Source organism: Marmota monax, unplaced genomic scaffold, assembly GCF_021218885.2.
Source record: "Marmota monax isolate L192 unplaced genomic scaffold, Marmota_monax_Labrador192_F-V1.1 WCK01_AAM20220418_F8-fsc00069, whole genome shotgun sequence".
Classification (NCBI taxonomy): domain Eukaryota; kingdom Metazoa; phylum Chordata; class Mammalia; order Rodentia; family Sciuridae; genus Marmota; species Marmota monax.
This window is the reverse complement of record NW_026695243.1, coordinates 7,121,305-7,136,745: the sequence shown is the minus strand read 5'-3', so window position 1 is coordinate 7,136,745 and position 15,441 is coordinate 7,121,305. Positions and strand designations below refer to the sequence as shown.

Sequence of the window (15,441 nt, the reverse complement as noted above, 5' to 3'; positions counted from 1 at the left end):
CTGGGACTAATCTCAGGGACACTCGACTACTGAGCGACATCCCCAGCTCTATTTTGTATTTAGAGACATAGTCTGAGTTGCTTAGCACCTTGCTTTTGCTAAGGCTGGCTTTGAACTCGCGATCCTCCTGTCTCAGCCTCCCGAATCGCTGGGGTCACAGGTGGGCGCCACCCTGCCGGGCTAGCCTCAGTGTCTTATTTGTAGAATTGGGAATGGGACAATCATTACGGTATGTTCTGTCCTGGGCCCATGCCAGTCTACAGAAGGGGTTCAGTCATTCCCAATGTTTTCAACACCTTTCTGGCCCCTGAACAAACAAGTTTACAGATTTTAAGTTATTGTTTTATTCATTTCCTACTGGTCCAAAGCCTGACAGATCACTAGCTTCTGATGAGGATGTCAATTAAGTGGTAGTTCTGATTTGCTGTAATTTTGACCCAGGGCAAAAGCTTTGAGTTGATGGGTCCTTGCTGCCTTACCAAAAATGAAATGTACTTGGCCTGGTGTGGTGGCCCATGCCTGTAATTCCAGCAGCTGGGGAATCTGAGGCAGGAGTGTGGCAAATTTAAGGCCAGCCTCAGCAACTAAGAGAGACCCTGTCTCAAAATAAATAAATAAAATAAATTTAAAAAAAAAAAAAAAAAGAGGGCGAGGGATGTATCTCAGTGATAAAATGCTCCTGGGTTCAATCCCCAGTACCTATAAAATAAAAAATAAACATAAAATGTACCTGGGCTGGGGATGCGGCTCAGTGTTAAAAGTGCTTGGCTGGGTTTGATCCTCAGCACACAAAAAATAGATAAAATAAAGTGTACTGGGCTGGGGTTGTGGCTCAGTGGTAGAGTGCTTGCCTAGCACGTGTGAAGCACTGGGTTCGATCCTCAGCACCTCATAAAAATGAAAAAAAGATGTGTATGTCCACCTACAACTAAAAAACAAATACTTTTAAAAAATAATAAGGTGTACCAGCAGGGCTTGAGGCCTGAGGGTGAGGCAGGAGGATCTCTGTGAATTCCTGCCAGCCTAGGCAATTTCCTAAGACATTGTCTCAAAATAAAACTTATTTAAAAAACAGCTGGGATGTAGCTTAGCTGTAGAGTACTTGCCTGCCAAGTACAAGGCCCTGGGTTCAATTCAGTACAAAAAGAGTAATGATACAAGATTTAGTGTTATAAGATAATTATTGTACTATACATTTGTGTTTTGTGGGCCAGGTGTTTATCAGGGTGTAACGAGGATGGCTTGTTTATGTTAATTATGTTTGGGGCCTCAAATGCGGCAAAATGATTAAAATGGTTGGTGCTGGAATAAAAAAAATAGTAATGATAATAATAATAAATGTAGGGGCTGGGGTTGTGGCTCAGTGGTAGAGCGCTTGCCTAGCACATGCGAGGCCCTGGGTTCGATCCTCAGCACCACATAAAAATAAATAAAATAAAGGTATTGTGTCCAACTACAAAATAAAAAAGAAAATAGAGTGTTTCCTAATTTAAAAGAGCAATAATTCCTAAAAAATAAGTGGAACAATTTAAATCTAAGAAAATAGAGGAAGGTAAAACACAAAACAACAAAGTTAAAAAAAAACCTTAAAAAATAATAAATGTACCCAATTTTCCTAATTTAGTCTTTTGAAAAACTGGAAATAGCCATGTGGTAAATTGGCAATGCCATTTTGTTAGTATGTATGTATCAGCTCTTTTTTGTGGAGGTACTAGGTATTGAACCATAGGGTGCTTTACCACTGAGCTACTTCCAACCCCTTTATTTTTGATTTTGAGACAGGGCCTCGCTAAGTTGCTCAGAGCCTTGAACTTGTGATCCTCTTGCCTCAGCCTCCAGAGTGTATCAGACTAGTGGTTCCTAAATGCATCTTAATGACTATGTGGACAAATATATGTGCCAGAATGTCTGGCACAGTGTTTGTAACAACAGAAAACTGGAAACCACCTAAAATGTCCAATGGAAAAGACCTGGTTAGAAAAATTATGGTATAGCCAGGTGCAGTAGCTTATTCCTATAATCCCAGCTATTTAGGAGGCTGAGGCAGGAAGATTACAAGTTTGAGGCTAGGCTCAACAACTTATTGAGAACCTCAAAATAAAAAAGTGTAGGGGGGCTGCGGATGTGGCTCAAGAGGTAGCGCGCTCGCCTGCCATGCGTGCGGCCCGGGTTCGATCCTCAGCACCACATACCAACAAAGATGTTGTGTCCACCAAAGATTTAAAATAAATAAATAGATATTTAAAAAAAAATAATAATAAAATAAAAATTAAAAAAAAAAGTGTAGGGATGTAGCTCAATGGTAAGGAGCCCCTGGGTTCAATCCCCAGTGCTACCAAAACAACAACAACAAAACAAACAAACAAAAAATCCCCCAGCTATTTGAAGGAATAATATGAAAACATTAAAAATGATGTTTAAGGGGCTGGGGTTGTAGCTCAGTGGTAGAGCACTTGCCTTGCACATGTGAGGCACTGGGTTCGATCCTCAGCACTACATAAAAATAATAAAAAAGAAAACACTCATTATAAGTATATTGTTGAAGGGAAAAAGCAGGCTATAAAACTGGGTAACATATAAAAGGAAGACTAAATAATCAAAAGCTAATTGTGTTTTTAATCTCTGTGTGATCAGAGTGAAGATAATTTGGACAAAGATGTATTATGTACCTAACCTGTTCCAGACAGTGAATCACTAAGATTCAAGGTACAAATTCCCTCTTCACCTTCCAAGTATTCAGCTTTGAGCATGCCTTATTTATAATTAGAAGATACATTTCGAAGTAGGAAACAAAATGTTAAGAGAGAAACTACCATTTTGGATTCTCAGGAATCTGGGCCCCAAGCCAAGAACCAGGGGATTGTCAGGGTTCTAAGCTCCCCTCCAGCTCTGATATTCTAAGAATTCTAAGAATGGGAAAATGCTGGGCTTGGACCAGGCAGGAACAACTTGAAGATCTTGGATGGAGAAAAGTTAAGAGTTTGGATCAGACTGTATCTTATGCTCAAGTCCCGTGGAAACTGGTGACAACATATGGTTACACTGTCTCAAATGAATGAGGCACAGTTCATACTAAAAGCTCAAGTATGGAAAAAGCCAGAGAATCCCATAGTCATCAGTATCACTGTGACCCCAGGTGATGAGAATAGAACATCATAGGTGATGAGAATAGAACATCATAATGCCTGGTGGAGGCAGTTGGTGACCAGTATGTTTGAGGATGCTGCCATTGTGACTGTGCTTAAGGGAGAGAATAGAGCCTACTGTGAGCTCAGGTGAGGGAATCATTCAACTCTGGAGGAAGGAGAGGGAAAAGCTGAGAAGACATACTGAGGACATTCTGTGCATCCACTCTAGTTCCACTACACTGACGATAGACTAAATAGTGGCCCCCATAAAGACATGTCCAGGTCCATGCCTTTAACCTGCAAATGTGACATTCTTTGGAAAAAGGGTCTTTATAGATATGATTAAGGATCTTGAGATGAGATCATCTTGAATTATCTCAGTGGGCCCTAAATCCAAAAAGTGTGTTTGTATTGATACCCTGTGGGGCACACCTGTAATCCCAGCAGCTTGGGAGGCCGAGGCAGGAGGATTGCCAAGTTAGAGGCCAGCCTCAGCAACTAACCGAGGCAGCTTAGTGAGACTCTGTCTCAAAATAAAAAGGGCTGGGGATGTGGCTCAGTGATAAAGTGCCTCTGGGTTCAATTTCCAGCATCAATCAATCAATCAATCAATCAATCAATAAATGAATGAATAAAGTAAGTAAGTAAGTAAGTCACCCTGTAGAAAGACACAGCATCAGAGGCAGCTGCCACATGAAAGAGGTAGATAGATATTGCAGTATGCTGTATCCCGACCTGGGAAGATTCAGGACACAAGAATTTCAGGAGTTACTAATTAGAAAAAAAAAAAATTCTAGGAGCTCAAACCTGTTTTATGTTTGGCAGACTCCCATATGGTGTTATTGTCGGCCTCAAGCCCAGGAGTCATAAGAATCTAGAAGAGGCAAGGAAAGATTCCTCCCTGGAGGCTTCTTAAGGAGCCTGGCCCCACTAATACCTTAATTTTAGACTTCTGGCCTTCAGAACTGTGAAAGAATAAATTTCTGTTGTTTATACCTAGTTTTTGATAATTTTTTTGTTTGTTTTGTTTTTCTCAGATTTGGGGGATCGAACCCAGCGTCGCTCTAACATTGAGTTACAACCCAGTTTTTATGTTTTAATTTGAACCAGGTTGTTGTTACATTGCTAAGGCTGTCCTTGAATTTATGATCCTTCAGCCTCAGCTTCCCAAGTAGCTGAGGTTAAGGTGCGCAAGACTATACCCAGCGAGTTTGTGGTAATTTGTTACAGAAGTCCTTATTACAGCCGTCCTAAGAAACTATTAATACAGATGGTGCAATGGGCCAGAACTACAGGTCAGCCTCAAAGCTCCAGAAAGGCTTTGACCTGTCTTTGTTCCCAATCCGTGGTTGGAGAAAAGGGATCTTTTCTTATTCTACCCTGTCAGCAAATATCTCCCTCCTCTGCAACCCTGAGCTAATCAGAAACACGTTTAAGTAACGTGTTCCTGAGTGTTTGACAACACAGATCCAGTTGACAGAAAACTTGGTCTTAAACAACTGCAGCGACTTCTGCACCAGGTGGGGACTACCCCAGTTGATTAGTCCTGAGTATGCTGTGTCCCCACCTGGGCAGATTCAGGACACAAGAATTCCAGGAGCTCAAACCTGTTTTAGTGTTTGGCAGACTCCCAGCTGTGAAGGTGTGATCCAGGATCAGAGTCCACATCTCCACCCAGGCCAGAGGAACAGTAACTAGAAAGGCAAGGGAGAGACGGAACCATAGGGAAGAGTGTTTGGAAAGTTAGTGAGCTGTAACAGAGAGAGAGTTCAGCACCTATAGGCAGATATGTGATCTGAAATACTCCACAGATAGTGGGGAGGGATGTACATAGAGATATGGGGTCATAGCTAATGCTTCAGAGAAGTATACGGAGAGATCCTGCCTAAAAAAGAAAAAGACTCAAATGTTCAGAATATTTGGAAAGAAAAATGAAAAAAAGCTGACTCATGTTGGAGAAAGATGTCTAGTTATAGTCTCCAGTTAGCATGGTACTTTTACCATCTCTGCTCCCATAACCTCTCACACCTCAACTAAATTAGTTACCACATTCTGTCTTGCACAGGCCCATCCAATTCAGATCTTACCATTTGCCTTCCAGGTTTTGGCTGCCAAACAAGGTGCTGACAACATAGCTCACTACCCAGATTGCATGCTGGATCAGAATGCTACAGAATTGGAATATGGCTTGGAATTTGGCTTTAGAAAGACAACCTAGAATTTTGGGCTGACTATCTCATAAGATGACCACTTGGAGAAGAGCTTTTACTTAGCCATACAAGTTTTGGGAACAATGAGAGTCACTCAGTCAAGGCAGATAATTTGGGGTGCCATAAAAAATGTGATGTCATCCTCCTGGGACAGCAGTGATTTGAAATACAAAGGTTATTGATGATGAGCTGAGGGGAAGGAAGACATCTCAGTCATTTTGGTATTTTTCAAGCACCTGGCAAGGTGATCTACCTAATAGTTACTGAATAAAAGATTGACTCAATCAAATACTGGACCCTGCCCTAATGGTACTTAAGGTTATTAGAGCAGATAAAATGTCATAAATCACCCTAATATGAGTTAGATGGAGGGCAAGGTTATTATCAAAGGCGGGCAAAGAACTGTGGTAGCTCAGAGGCACTAGAGATCTCTTCTGGACTGGTGGTAGAGGGCTGGTGAAGGCTTCCTGGAGGAGTTGGCCTGTGAACTGAGTCTTGAGAAGAGATTTAGACAAAGGACACAGGGAGACAGTTTAACTCTATAGTTTAGCACAAGCACCAATGTGTCAGAACTGAAGCATTCAAATGGGGTTCTGAGGCTCCTCTATGCTAGGCATGACCCCTTTAGATAAGGAATCATGAGGACAATAGTGTTCCCAGGGAGGAGATGGGATAGTAGGGTACCCTGGATTAAGGGGCTGAAGCTGTATGCCAACATGATTAGAAATATTTCAATATACCTATACAACTATGCTGGTTCATGCTTGTTGAATGGCCCTAGATATGGACATGAAATGACTTGTCAGAGCCTTAGGGGCCTTTCTAAAATGTCAGCTACAGAACAATGAAGGCTGTTTTCTGTTCCATGCTGCATCCCTAGGGCTGTGAGCAATACCAGGAGGACTGGAGGAGGCTCAATAAATACTCATTAAATGGGCAAATTAGGAGGCCATTCTTTTTTTTTTTTTTTTTTTTTTGTGGTGCTGGGGATTGAACCCAGGGCCTTGTGCATATGAGGTAAGCACTCTACCAACTGAGCTACATTCCCAGCCCTAGGAGACCATTCTTGATGTCCTTTCACTCTTCTACCTCATCCTCTTACATCCAATTTCCCCCTCCAATTTACGGTTGGGACTTACTCAACATAACATAATTGGCCACTCTCTTGCTCAAAATATTTTATGCCTACCCTTTTTTTCAGACTACCATTATCCCCATTAAAAAAAAAAATCAATTGGACTGCTACTTCTTCCTCTTCAAAGTCCTGATCAAATTTTACCTACTTATTACTTTCTGAGGCAGAAGGACTCTCTCTCCCCCAAAATATGAGAGTACTTGCCCTTGCTCACTGGACAGTGAGCTTCTTAAAGAGGGGATTCTCTTATTCATTTCCAGACACCCAGTCCAAAGCCCAGTGCTTGACATATAGAAGGTGTTAAATAAATAGCAAATGCAACAGTGAATGGCATTGGTTGGAAATGTAGCTCAGTGGAGGAGTGCTTGCCTATTACAGAGGATGTTCTGGGTTTTATCTCCAGCACAGCAAAACAAACAAACAAAAAGTCTTCAGTGAATGGCATTAAAGGCAATGAGAACTAGATTTAAAAAGGTGGTAAACAGTTTGGAGCAAAAAAATAAATAAACTAGGCATGGTGGCACATGTCCATAATCCCAGCAACTCAGAAGGCTGAGGCAGGAGGATTAAGTGCAAAGCCAGCCTCAGCAACTAAGCAAGGCCCTAAGCAACTCAATGAGACCCTGTCTCAAAATAAAAAAATAAAAGGGCTGGGGATGTGGCTCAGTGTTAAATACCTGTTGGGTTCAATAGCCAGTATCCAAAAAAAAATAGAAAAGGGGAAGAAAAAATGAATAGTTTGAGTTAGATGTGGTGGTGCATGTCTAAAATCCCAGCAAGTCAAAAAATAGGAGGATCACAAATTTAAGGCCAAGCTTGGGCAATTTAGCAATACTCTATCTCAAAATAAAAAAATACAAAGTACTGGGAATGTAGTTCTCAGTGGTAAAGCACTCCTGATTTCAATCCCGCATACCAAAAAAAAAAAAAAATTGGGGGTTAGGAGTTTAGCTCAGTGGTAGAGCACTTGTCTCCCATGAGGCCTTTGGTTCTATCCCTAGCAACACACACACACACACACACACACACACTATCCCCAGCACCACACACACAAACACACACACACTATCCCCAGCACCACACACACACACACACACATACACACACACACATACACACACACAAAATCCACAGCACCACACACACAAACACACTATCCCCAACTCCACACACACACACTATCCCCAGCACCACACACATACACACATACACACACACTATCCCCAGCACCACACACACACACACACACACACTCACACACACACACATACACATACACATGAAAAAAAAACAAAAAAAGGGGGGAAAGGAGTTTATGAAAATGAATGGTTTAATTTGGAGTATGAGGAAGAGTGGGAGGAGATAAGATGGAAAGATCTCTTAGGAAAGGTTTTGAAGGGACATGCAAGCGAGAAGGAGAAAATGGGCATACTTTGGTAAGCACTGAGAAACCAATGAAGGTTTTTGAGCAGGTGGAAAGATGAAAACAAGATAAATTTAGTTTAAACCCACCAGAATTTCTTTCAGACACCCAGTTTTTCATTCATACATTCAGTTTTTCATTCATGCTCAAATTTGCCTCCTACCTACCCTTCTACACGTTTAACTATTTATCCTTACAGTCCCTGTACAGCTTGCCCTGCCCCATTCTGCTCCCTGGCTGGGCCAGAGGTGGGCTGCTTTCCCTCTTAGCCAGGCGACACAGGGGCCCCAGCTTCCCTGTCTTTTCCCTTCCTTTCTTGGGGCTGGGAAGCAGGCCAGGGTTAGCTGAGGCTGCTGCTGGCGAGCAGCTGGCTGGTGCCAGGGAGAGCCTGTATAGTGCCAGGCAGTGCCTTGGGTTCCAAGCTGGGCCCATGACCCCGATAACCTTGTGCTTGTGAACACACCTGCCCCTCACTCCACCCCATCCAAGCTTTGGTATCGGGGAGGGGGCACAGGGCCAGACAGACCCGCGGGACTTTGGCTCCATCTCTACAGAAGGGCACTCTGTGAGTCAGCCTGCTCCCCTCAAGGCTTGCTCCTCCCCCACCCAGCTCCTGTTTCCTATGCACGTACAGCCCGTACACACCACACCGTGTCCCGGGACACCCCAGTCAGCCGCATGGCTTCCCTGTGCCCCAGCCCCTGGCTCCCTCTGTTGATCCCAGCCCCTACTGTGCAACTGCTGCTGTTGCTACTGCTCCTGGTGCCTGCCCATCCCCAGAAACTGTCCTGGATGCAGGGGGATCACTCTGTGGGAGGAGGTTCATCTGGGGAAGACAGTCCACTGGGCCAGGAGGATTTGTACAGTGAAGAGGATCCACCTGGGGAGGAGGATTCACCTGAAGTTACTTCTAAACCAGAAGAGGACAACTCCCTGAAGTTAGAGGATCTACCAACTGTTGAAGCTCCTGGGGACAGTCAAGGTCACCCAAGTAAAGCTCCAGGGAACAAAAAAGGTAAGTGGTCATCAGCCTCCAAATTTAGGCTCAGTAGAATCATGCCACCTCTCCCTACTCCTGGCAGAGATCATTCAGGGAAGGACCCCTCCAGGGGGCTCCCACACCATTAGACCCCTCTGTCTTTCAGCGCTAGAAGAGGAAAGATGGGGAAAGGAAAAACATGGAGAACTGCTGGAAGAGATGGGAAAGAATGGGGAGATTGGAGAGGAGAAGGAGAACAGGACTGTCCAGAAAGGGGGGGATAGGTGAAGAGGAAGAGAGAATGTGAAGTAAAGAGGAAAGACCAGGGGGAGAGGGTGGGTACCAAAGGAAAGGCAGAACCTGTAGACTTTCTCAGCTTCAGTCTGCAAGGAAGAAGCTGGGACTAGGAAGAAGGAATCAACAACAGGAGAGGGACCTGATAACTTGATTTCCAAGCCAGGAACTTAGGGAAAAGAGTTGGAGACTAGGAAGGGCAGTGGAATGAGTATGGGAAAGGGATGAATAAGGGAGAGAGGAAAAAGATGGTCTCCTGAGTTGGGCCTGGGGACTGAGGCACCCACCTACTCTACAGATCCAAAACTAGTGGTTGCAAACAGGTATCTCTGGGGCCAATGGGGCCATTGTTTGCCCTCCCGGCTCCAGTGTTATGTTTGGTTGCAGTCCACTGCGTTTTTGCACGTGGTCCGCTTCAGACATTTGTTACCTGCTATGCCCTGTAAGACATCTTAATTTATGGGGCCCTGCCGCGAGGTGGGGGACCTATTTCTCCCGACCCCTGGGAAGGGATGGGCTCTAAGGCTGGCTTGTACATCCTTCTCATTTACGCAGGGGATGGCCACATTCATTGGCGCTACGGAGGTGAGACACCCACTCCCTGCAGAGATCCAACCTGGGAACCCGGCTCTGTTGATCTGCCCCACAACCATCCCAAGACTGGTTTCTGGGCGTCCCATTCACGGCAGGCTCCGGTCCCCGCAGGCTCCGGTCCCCGCCCACATCCCTGATTTCTATTTCCCGCTCCGAGGCCTCCAGACTCCACCCGCTTCACTTTTTCGCCCAGGTTGCTTAAAAGTTCCTTACCTAGTCACCAGACTTCTCCACCATACTCTCTATTCCCAGGCAACCCGCCCTGGCCCCAGGTGTCCCCAGCCTGCGCAGGCCGCTTTCAGTCCCCTATAGATATCCGCCCGGAACTCACTGCGTTCAGCCGCGCCCTGCGACCCCCACAACTTCAGGGTTTTGCGCTACCGCCACGTCCGGAACTGCGCCTGCGCAACAATGGGCACACCGGTGAGGGGGTCTGGGGTGGAGCCTCAGGGAAACCGAAGGGACTGTCTGGGGATGGGACTAAGATGAGGGCGGTTGGGGAGGTGCTTGGGGGTTAGGGTGGTTTCACCCGCGGGCAGGCGAGACAGGGTCGGGCTCACCTGGCGCTCCCCCCGCAGTGCAGCTGACTCTGCCTCCCGGGCTGGAGATGGCCCTGGGTCCCGGGCGGGAGTACAGAGCCCTGCAGTTGCATCTGCACTGGGGTACTTCGGATCGCCCGGGCTCAGAGCACTCTGTTGATGGCCACCATTTCCCTGCCGAGGTGAGCATCCGAGTAGGGGCCAAGGGGCGTGGCCCGAGATATACCCCACTTTGACGCCAGTGTTTTCTCCAGATTCATGTAGTTCACCTCAGCACTGCATTTTCGGGAGTTGATGAAGCCTTGGGGCGCCCGGGAGGCCTGGCGGTATTGGCCGCCTTCCTACAGGTACCAGATCTGCACACCCCTCCCACCCCCGTTCCCTTCTTCCCTGGGGTCTAATGTATCTTGCAGTCAGAGATCCCATCCCCAAACTGTCACTCTGGCCTCTAGCCTTCATCCTCATTCAACACCCATGTTGAACCAGGCACTGGACCATAAAAAAAGATTCAGAAGCTGTGGGTTCTTGCCTCTAAGGAACTCACAACCCGTGGGAGCTGACATGATAGGTAATGGGAAGGACACAGTAAAATGGTGGTCAGGGAGGAGGTTAATTCTGAAGCTTTTGACAGGAAAAAAAAGGGAAACATTCCAACCAGAGAGAACAGTATGTGCAAATACAATGTGGCCCGTTTGGGGAATGGCAGATGAAACAGTTAGACATTGGAAGAAGTAATTTCTCTATTAACTCTTGTAACCTGTCATTTCCCTTCCTAAAATGCAGCATTTATTGACCTCTTTGGACCTTAATGATCAAGGATATATATGCCATGATTAGAGGAGGCCAGTAAAGGGAAAGGATGAGAGACCTGCTAGGCTCACTCTCAAATGCCATACTCACAGCACAATGTTCAGAGAAATGCCTCAGAAATAGCACGTCAGGACCAGGTTCCAAAAGCCAAACATGAGTTATTAAAGTGAATGCAGAAGTAGCACAAATACAAGGTGTATTATGGTTTTCTGTGGGAGAACTATGCAGTGTATGTATAAAAGTTAGCAGAGCCAAGGTCCTTGAGGGCCTAGTATCCTAGTGAAGTGGCAGCTTCTCCTCCTCCTCCTCCTCCTCCTCTTCCTCCTCCAGTTTGAAACCCAATTCACCAAGCTCATTAGTTTGCAAAACAAGAGTATAAACTTACTCAGTAAGAGTAATAAGATTTCCTCTCAGAAGTGAAGAATGGGGGAGGATTATTGGAAACCCACCCCATGTTTAGGCCTCCAGGCAAGGCCCTAGATTATAGGTATAAGTCTGTTTTGCATTTTCACCCCCAGGAGGGCCCAGAAGAAAACAATGCCTATGAGCAGTTGCTGTTGCATTTGGAAGAAATTGCTGAGGAAGGTCAGTTTGTTGGTCTGGCCACTACTTTCTATACCCTAATGCTTAAATACTTGCCCTGGGGAGCTGGGTATGGCGGCACATGTTTGTAATCCCAGCTACTTAGAAGGCTGAGGCAAGAGAGTTCCAAGATTGAGGCCAGGACAATTTAGTGACACCCCATCTCTAAATAAATAATAAAAGAAAGAAAGAAAAAGAAAAAAAGACGTAGCTGTGCAATGTGCATACCTGCATTTGTAATGCCAGTGACTTGGGAGCCTGAAGCTGGAGGATGGCAAGTTCAAGGCCCTCCTCAGCAACTTAGCAAGACACTGTCTCAAAATAAAAAGGGCTGTGGATGTAGCTCAGTGGTAGAGTGCCCTTGGCTTCAATCCCCAGTACCATTATTAAAAAAAAAAAAAAAAAAAAAAAGCTTTTGAGAGCTTCAGATCTGAGAATGGAGATTGGATGGAGATGGGTGTGAACTAGCTTTGATCTGGATAATAACTGTGAAGTTGACCACAGGCAAGCTGTTGCCCATAGGCTTGATGATTCCAAACCAAAAACCAAACTGAAAACAAAGTTAGAAAAAAAAAGGAAAAGAAAAGAAAAAAAGGACCAAAAAAAAAAAAAAAACAGTGTTTGGAAATTCCTGGGTTGAGTGTGGAAAGATACACTTTTTCTGAAAACTCTGTTTCTCATTCATAATCATCAAATATTTGAAGTTTTTAGAAACAGTTGTTGGAAATCTTTCTCAGTTGCAGTGGGTCATTTTAAACTTCACTTACTCCACTGGACCTTTAGGTTTTTGCTAAATGGAAAGAAGTGTGCCTTTGGAGGGTTTTTTGTTTTGTTTTTGTGGCATTGGGGATTGAACCCAGGGGTACTTCACAATTGAGAAATATCCTCAGCTTTTTTTTTTTTTTAATTTTGAGGCAGGGCTTCAGTAAGTTGCTGAGGCTGGTTTTGAACTTGTGATCCTCCTGTCTGTCTCAGCCTCCCCAGTGATTGGGATTATAGGCATGTGCCATCACACCCAGCTGCCTTTGAAGTTTTGTGTCTGTTTTTGATAATTATGAATATTAGTTTATTTACAAGTTATTCAAATTTATTTATTTAGTTATACCAGGGTTCAAAACCAGGTCTTTACAAGGCAAGGTCCATGCTAGGCAAGCATTCTACCTCTGAATTATTTCCCTAGCCTCATTTTTTCTTTTTAATTCACTCTGGGCTTAAATTGGTGATCCAGCAAGTTATGATGGTATGCAAAGTAAGAGTGAAGACTCAGTCTTCTTTTCTCACTCTGTGAGGCCTCATCGGATTGCTCAAAGCCCTTTACTTCCTTTTGAGTTGTCCTATGTGGAGTTATGGGAAGGGACCACACATAGTGAAGAAATATGCTCAGGGAGTTAAGTTGGCTTCTGGGAGGTGAAACTGTATCTCTCTGCCTCGGAACTTTAAGGGGACATAGTCTAAGTGAGACACCAACAAGTCTTCTCCACAGACTCAGAGATCTGGGTCCCAGGACTGGATGTATCTGCTCTGCTGCCCTCTGACCTCAGCCGCTATTTCCGATATGAGGGATCTCTGACCACACCCCCCTGTGCCCAGGGGGTCATCTGGACTGTGTTCAATCAGACAGTGAGGCTGAGTGCTAAGCAGGTAAGACTTGGGCACGGTGTGGGACCCTTTTGTTTCCTTTTTTTATTTTTATTTTTTTGTGGTGTTGGGGGATTGAATCCAGGGCCTTGCATATGCTTTGCAAACTCTCCACTAGTGAGCTACATCCCCAGCCCTCTTTTATTTTACGGAGTCTACCTGTACTATCCGTTGACCTTCCCAGCTCCACATCCTCTCCAGTTCCCTGTGGGAATCTCATGACTCCCGGCTACAGCTGAACTTCCGAGCCACGCAGCCTTTGAATGGGCGAATGATTGAGGCCTCCTTCCCTGTTGAAGTGGACAGTCACCCTGAGCCAGGTGCAGCTTTGTCTGGTGTCCCATATTGCTACATCACCCCAGCCATAGGTCCCTCCTCCTCACATGTCTTCATTTATATCAGAGTCTATCACTGGTGGTTACAGTCTCTGGCTCTAATGTCTCCTTTTTCTCTTCAGTCCACATGAATTCCTCCTGCCTTGCTGCCGGTGAGTCTGTGTCTCTTTTACTCTTAGCATCATTCAGCCCCAGGGGGTAATCAGGCCACCTATGCTTCCTCTCCTCTTCCTTGAACAGACCCCTGTCCCTAATATGACAGAGTCAGACTGGTGAGGGGGATTCCCCCACTGACCCCATGACTTAGTTGATGAGGATGAAGCTCCCCAAATGTTCTAGCATCCTCTCTCCCAAACAATTTTTACCTAGCTGTTAGGAAGAAAACCTTCCAGTGCATCCATGGTTCTCTGGGCTGGCCTCTTCCAGAGACAGAAGTCTGGGGCTGATGGTGTGGCAACCATTGAAGCAGGCCTAAAGGGACCCAGTGGACCCCAGGCACCCCTCTTAAGGTGGTCCTTCTCCTCTTCCTCTCAGGTGACATCCTGGCCCTGGTGTTTGGCTTCCTGTTTGCTGTCACCAGTATCGCCTTCCTTGTGCAGATGGGGAGGCAGCACAGGTATTCACTGACCCTCTCCTTCAGTACAGCTCTCCCACCCACCCTTTGTGGAGTGCATGCAAATTAACTCATCCAGGGCCAGTTTTCTGATTCAAGTTCCTTGTTGTATAGACACAGAAGTAGGACCAAAGAGGGTGTTAGCTACAGCCCACCAGAGATGGCGGAAACTGGAGCCTAGAAGCCCGGAACTTGGAAAATATGCAGATAAGCCAGCTAGAGGATTCTGGGGGGAGCTGGAAACTTTTTCCTATTTTGCCCACTAGATGATTCCTTTTTAATTTCCAAAGAATGTTTCTTCTTCTTCTTTTCCCCCCTAAAGCCACTGAAATGGGATCTTATAGTAGCGAAGCAAGATTGCACTCAACTTCCATTTTTTAAAAAAATAAATATTCCTAACAAAATGTGTAAGTCACCTTTTTCCCTCAAACCAGAAGGTTGGTATATTAGTTTCCCATTGCTGCTTTAACAAATTTTCACAATCTTGGTGGTAATGCAGATTTATTCTTATAGTTAGTCCAAAATGAATTTTAGGTGTCCAAGTCCAGGGGTCAGTGGGGCTGGTTCCTTTTTTTTTTGAGAGAGAATTTTTTTTTTAATATTTATTTTTTAGTTTTCGGCAGACACAACATCTTTGTCTGTATGTGGTGCTGAGGATCGAACCCGGGCGCACGCATGCCAGGCAAGCGCGCTACTGCTTGAGCCACATCCCCAGCCCAAGGGGCTAGTTCCTTCTGAACATTCTAAGGGTAGAAGGTTTCCTGGCCTTTTTCAGATTCTGGAAGTTCCCTGCATTCCTTGGCTTATGGCCCCTTCCTCGCATCACTCCAACCTCTGCTTTCATTGTCACGTGTCCTACTGCCTTTGATCTTTCTCCATCTTGGAAGGACCCTGTGATTACACTGGGCTTGCCCAGGTAACATAGAAGAATCTCTTCATCTCAGACCTTTTGCTCAGAGTCCCTTTTCCTATGTAAGTTAACATTTCATAGGATAAGAATGTGGACATCTTTGGGGGAGGGGGATTATTCTGTCCACCACAGATGTTATCCAGAATGGAGGTGACTGATATTTCTGAGATGGGTGTGTGTGTCAGCATGGGTGTTGGGAGGAGGGGTAGGCTACAAGCTACTAGGCTTAAAATTACATTGAGGCTTTTAGG

The 15,441-nt window shown here is 45.2% G+C and overlaps 1 protein-coding gene across 1 annotated transcript; it reads left to right on the top strand.

The window, feature by feature from the left end:
* Positions 1-8,353: 8,353 nt before the first annotated feature.
* On the top strand, positions 8,354-14,684 carry Ca9 (carbonic anhydrase 9). The gene is made up of 11 exons (XM_046457276.2): positions 8,354-8,911; positions 9,725-9,754; positions 10,016-10,186; positions 10,342-10,484; positions 10,557-10,649; positions 11,631-11,697; positions 13,178-13,335; positions 13,517-13,652; positions 13,790-13,819; positions 14,202-14,283; positions 14,395-14,684. Exons 1-11 carry the CDS (start codon positions 8,575-8,577, stop codon positions 14,459-14,461), a joined length of 1,314 nt encoding a protein of 437 aa, XP_046313232.1. The 5' UTR covers positions 8,354-8,574; the 3' UTR covers positions 14,462-14,684.
* Positions 14,685-15,441: the final 757 nt, after the last annotated feature.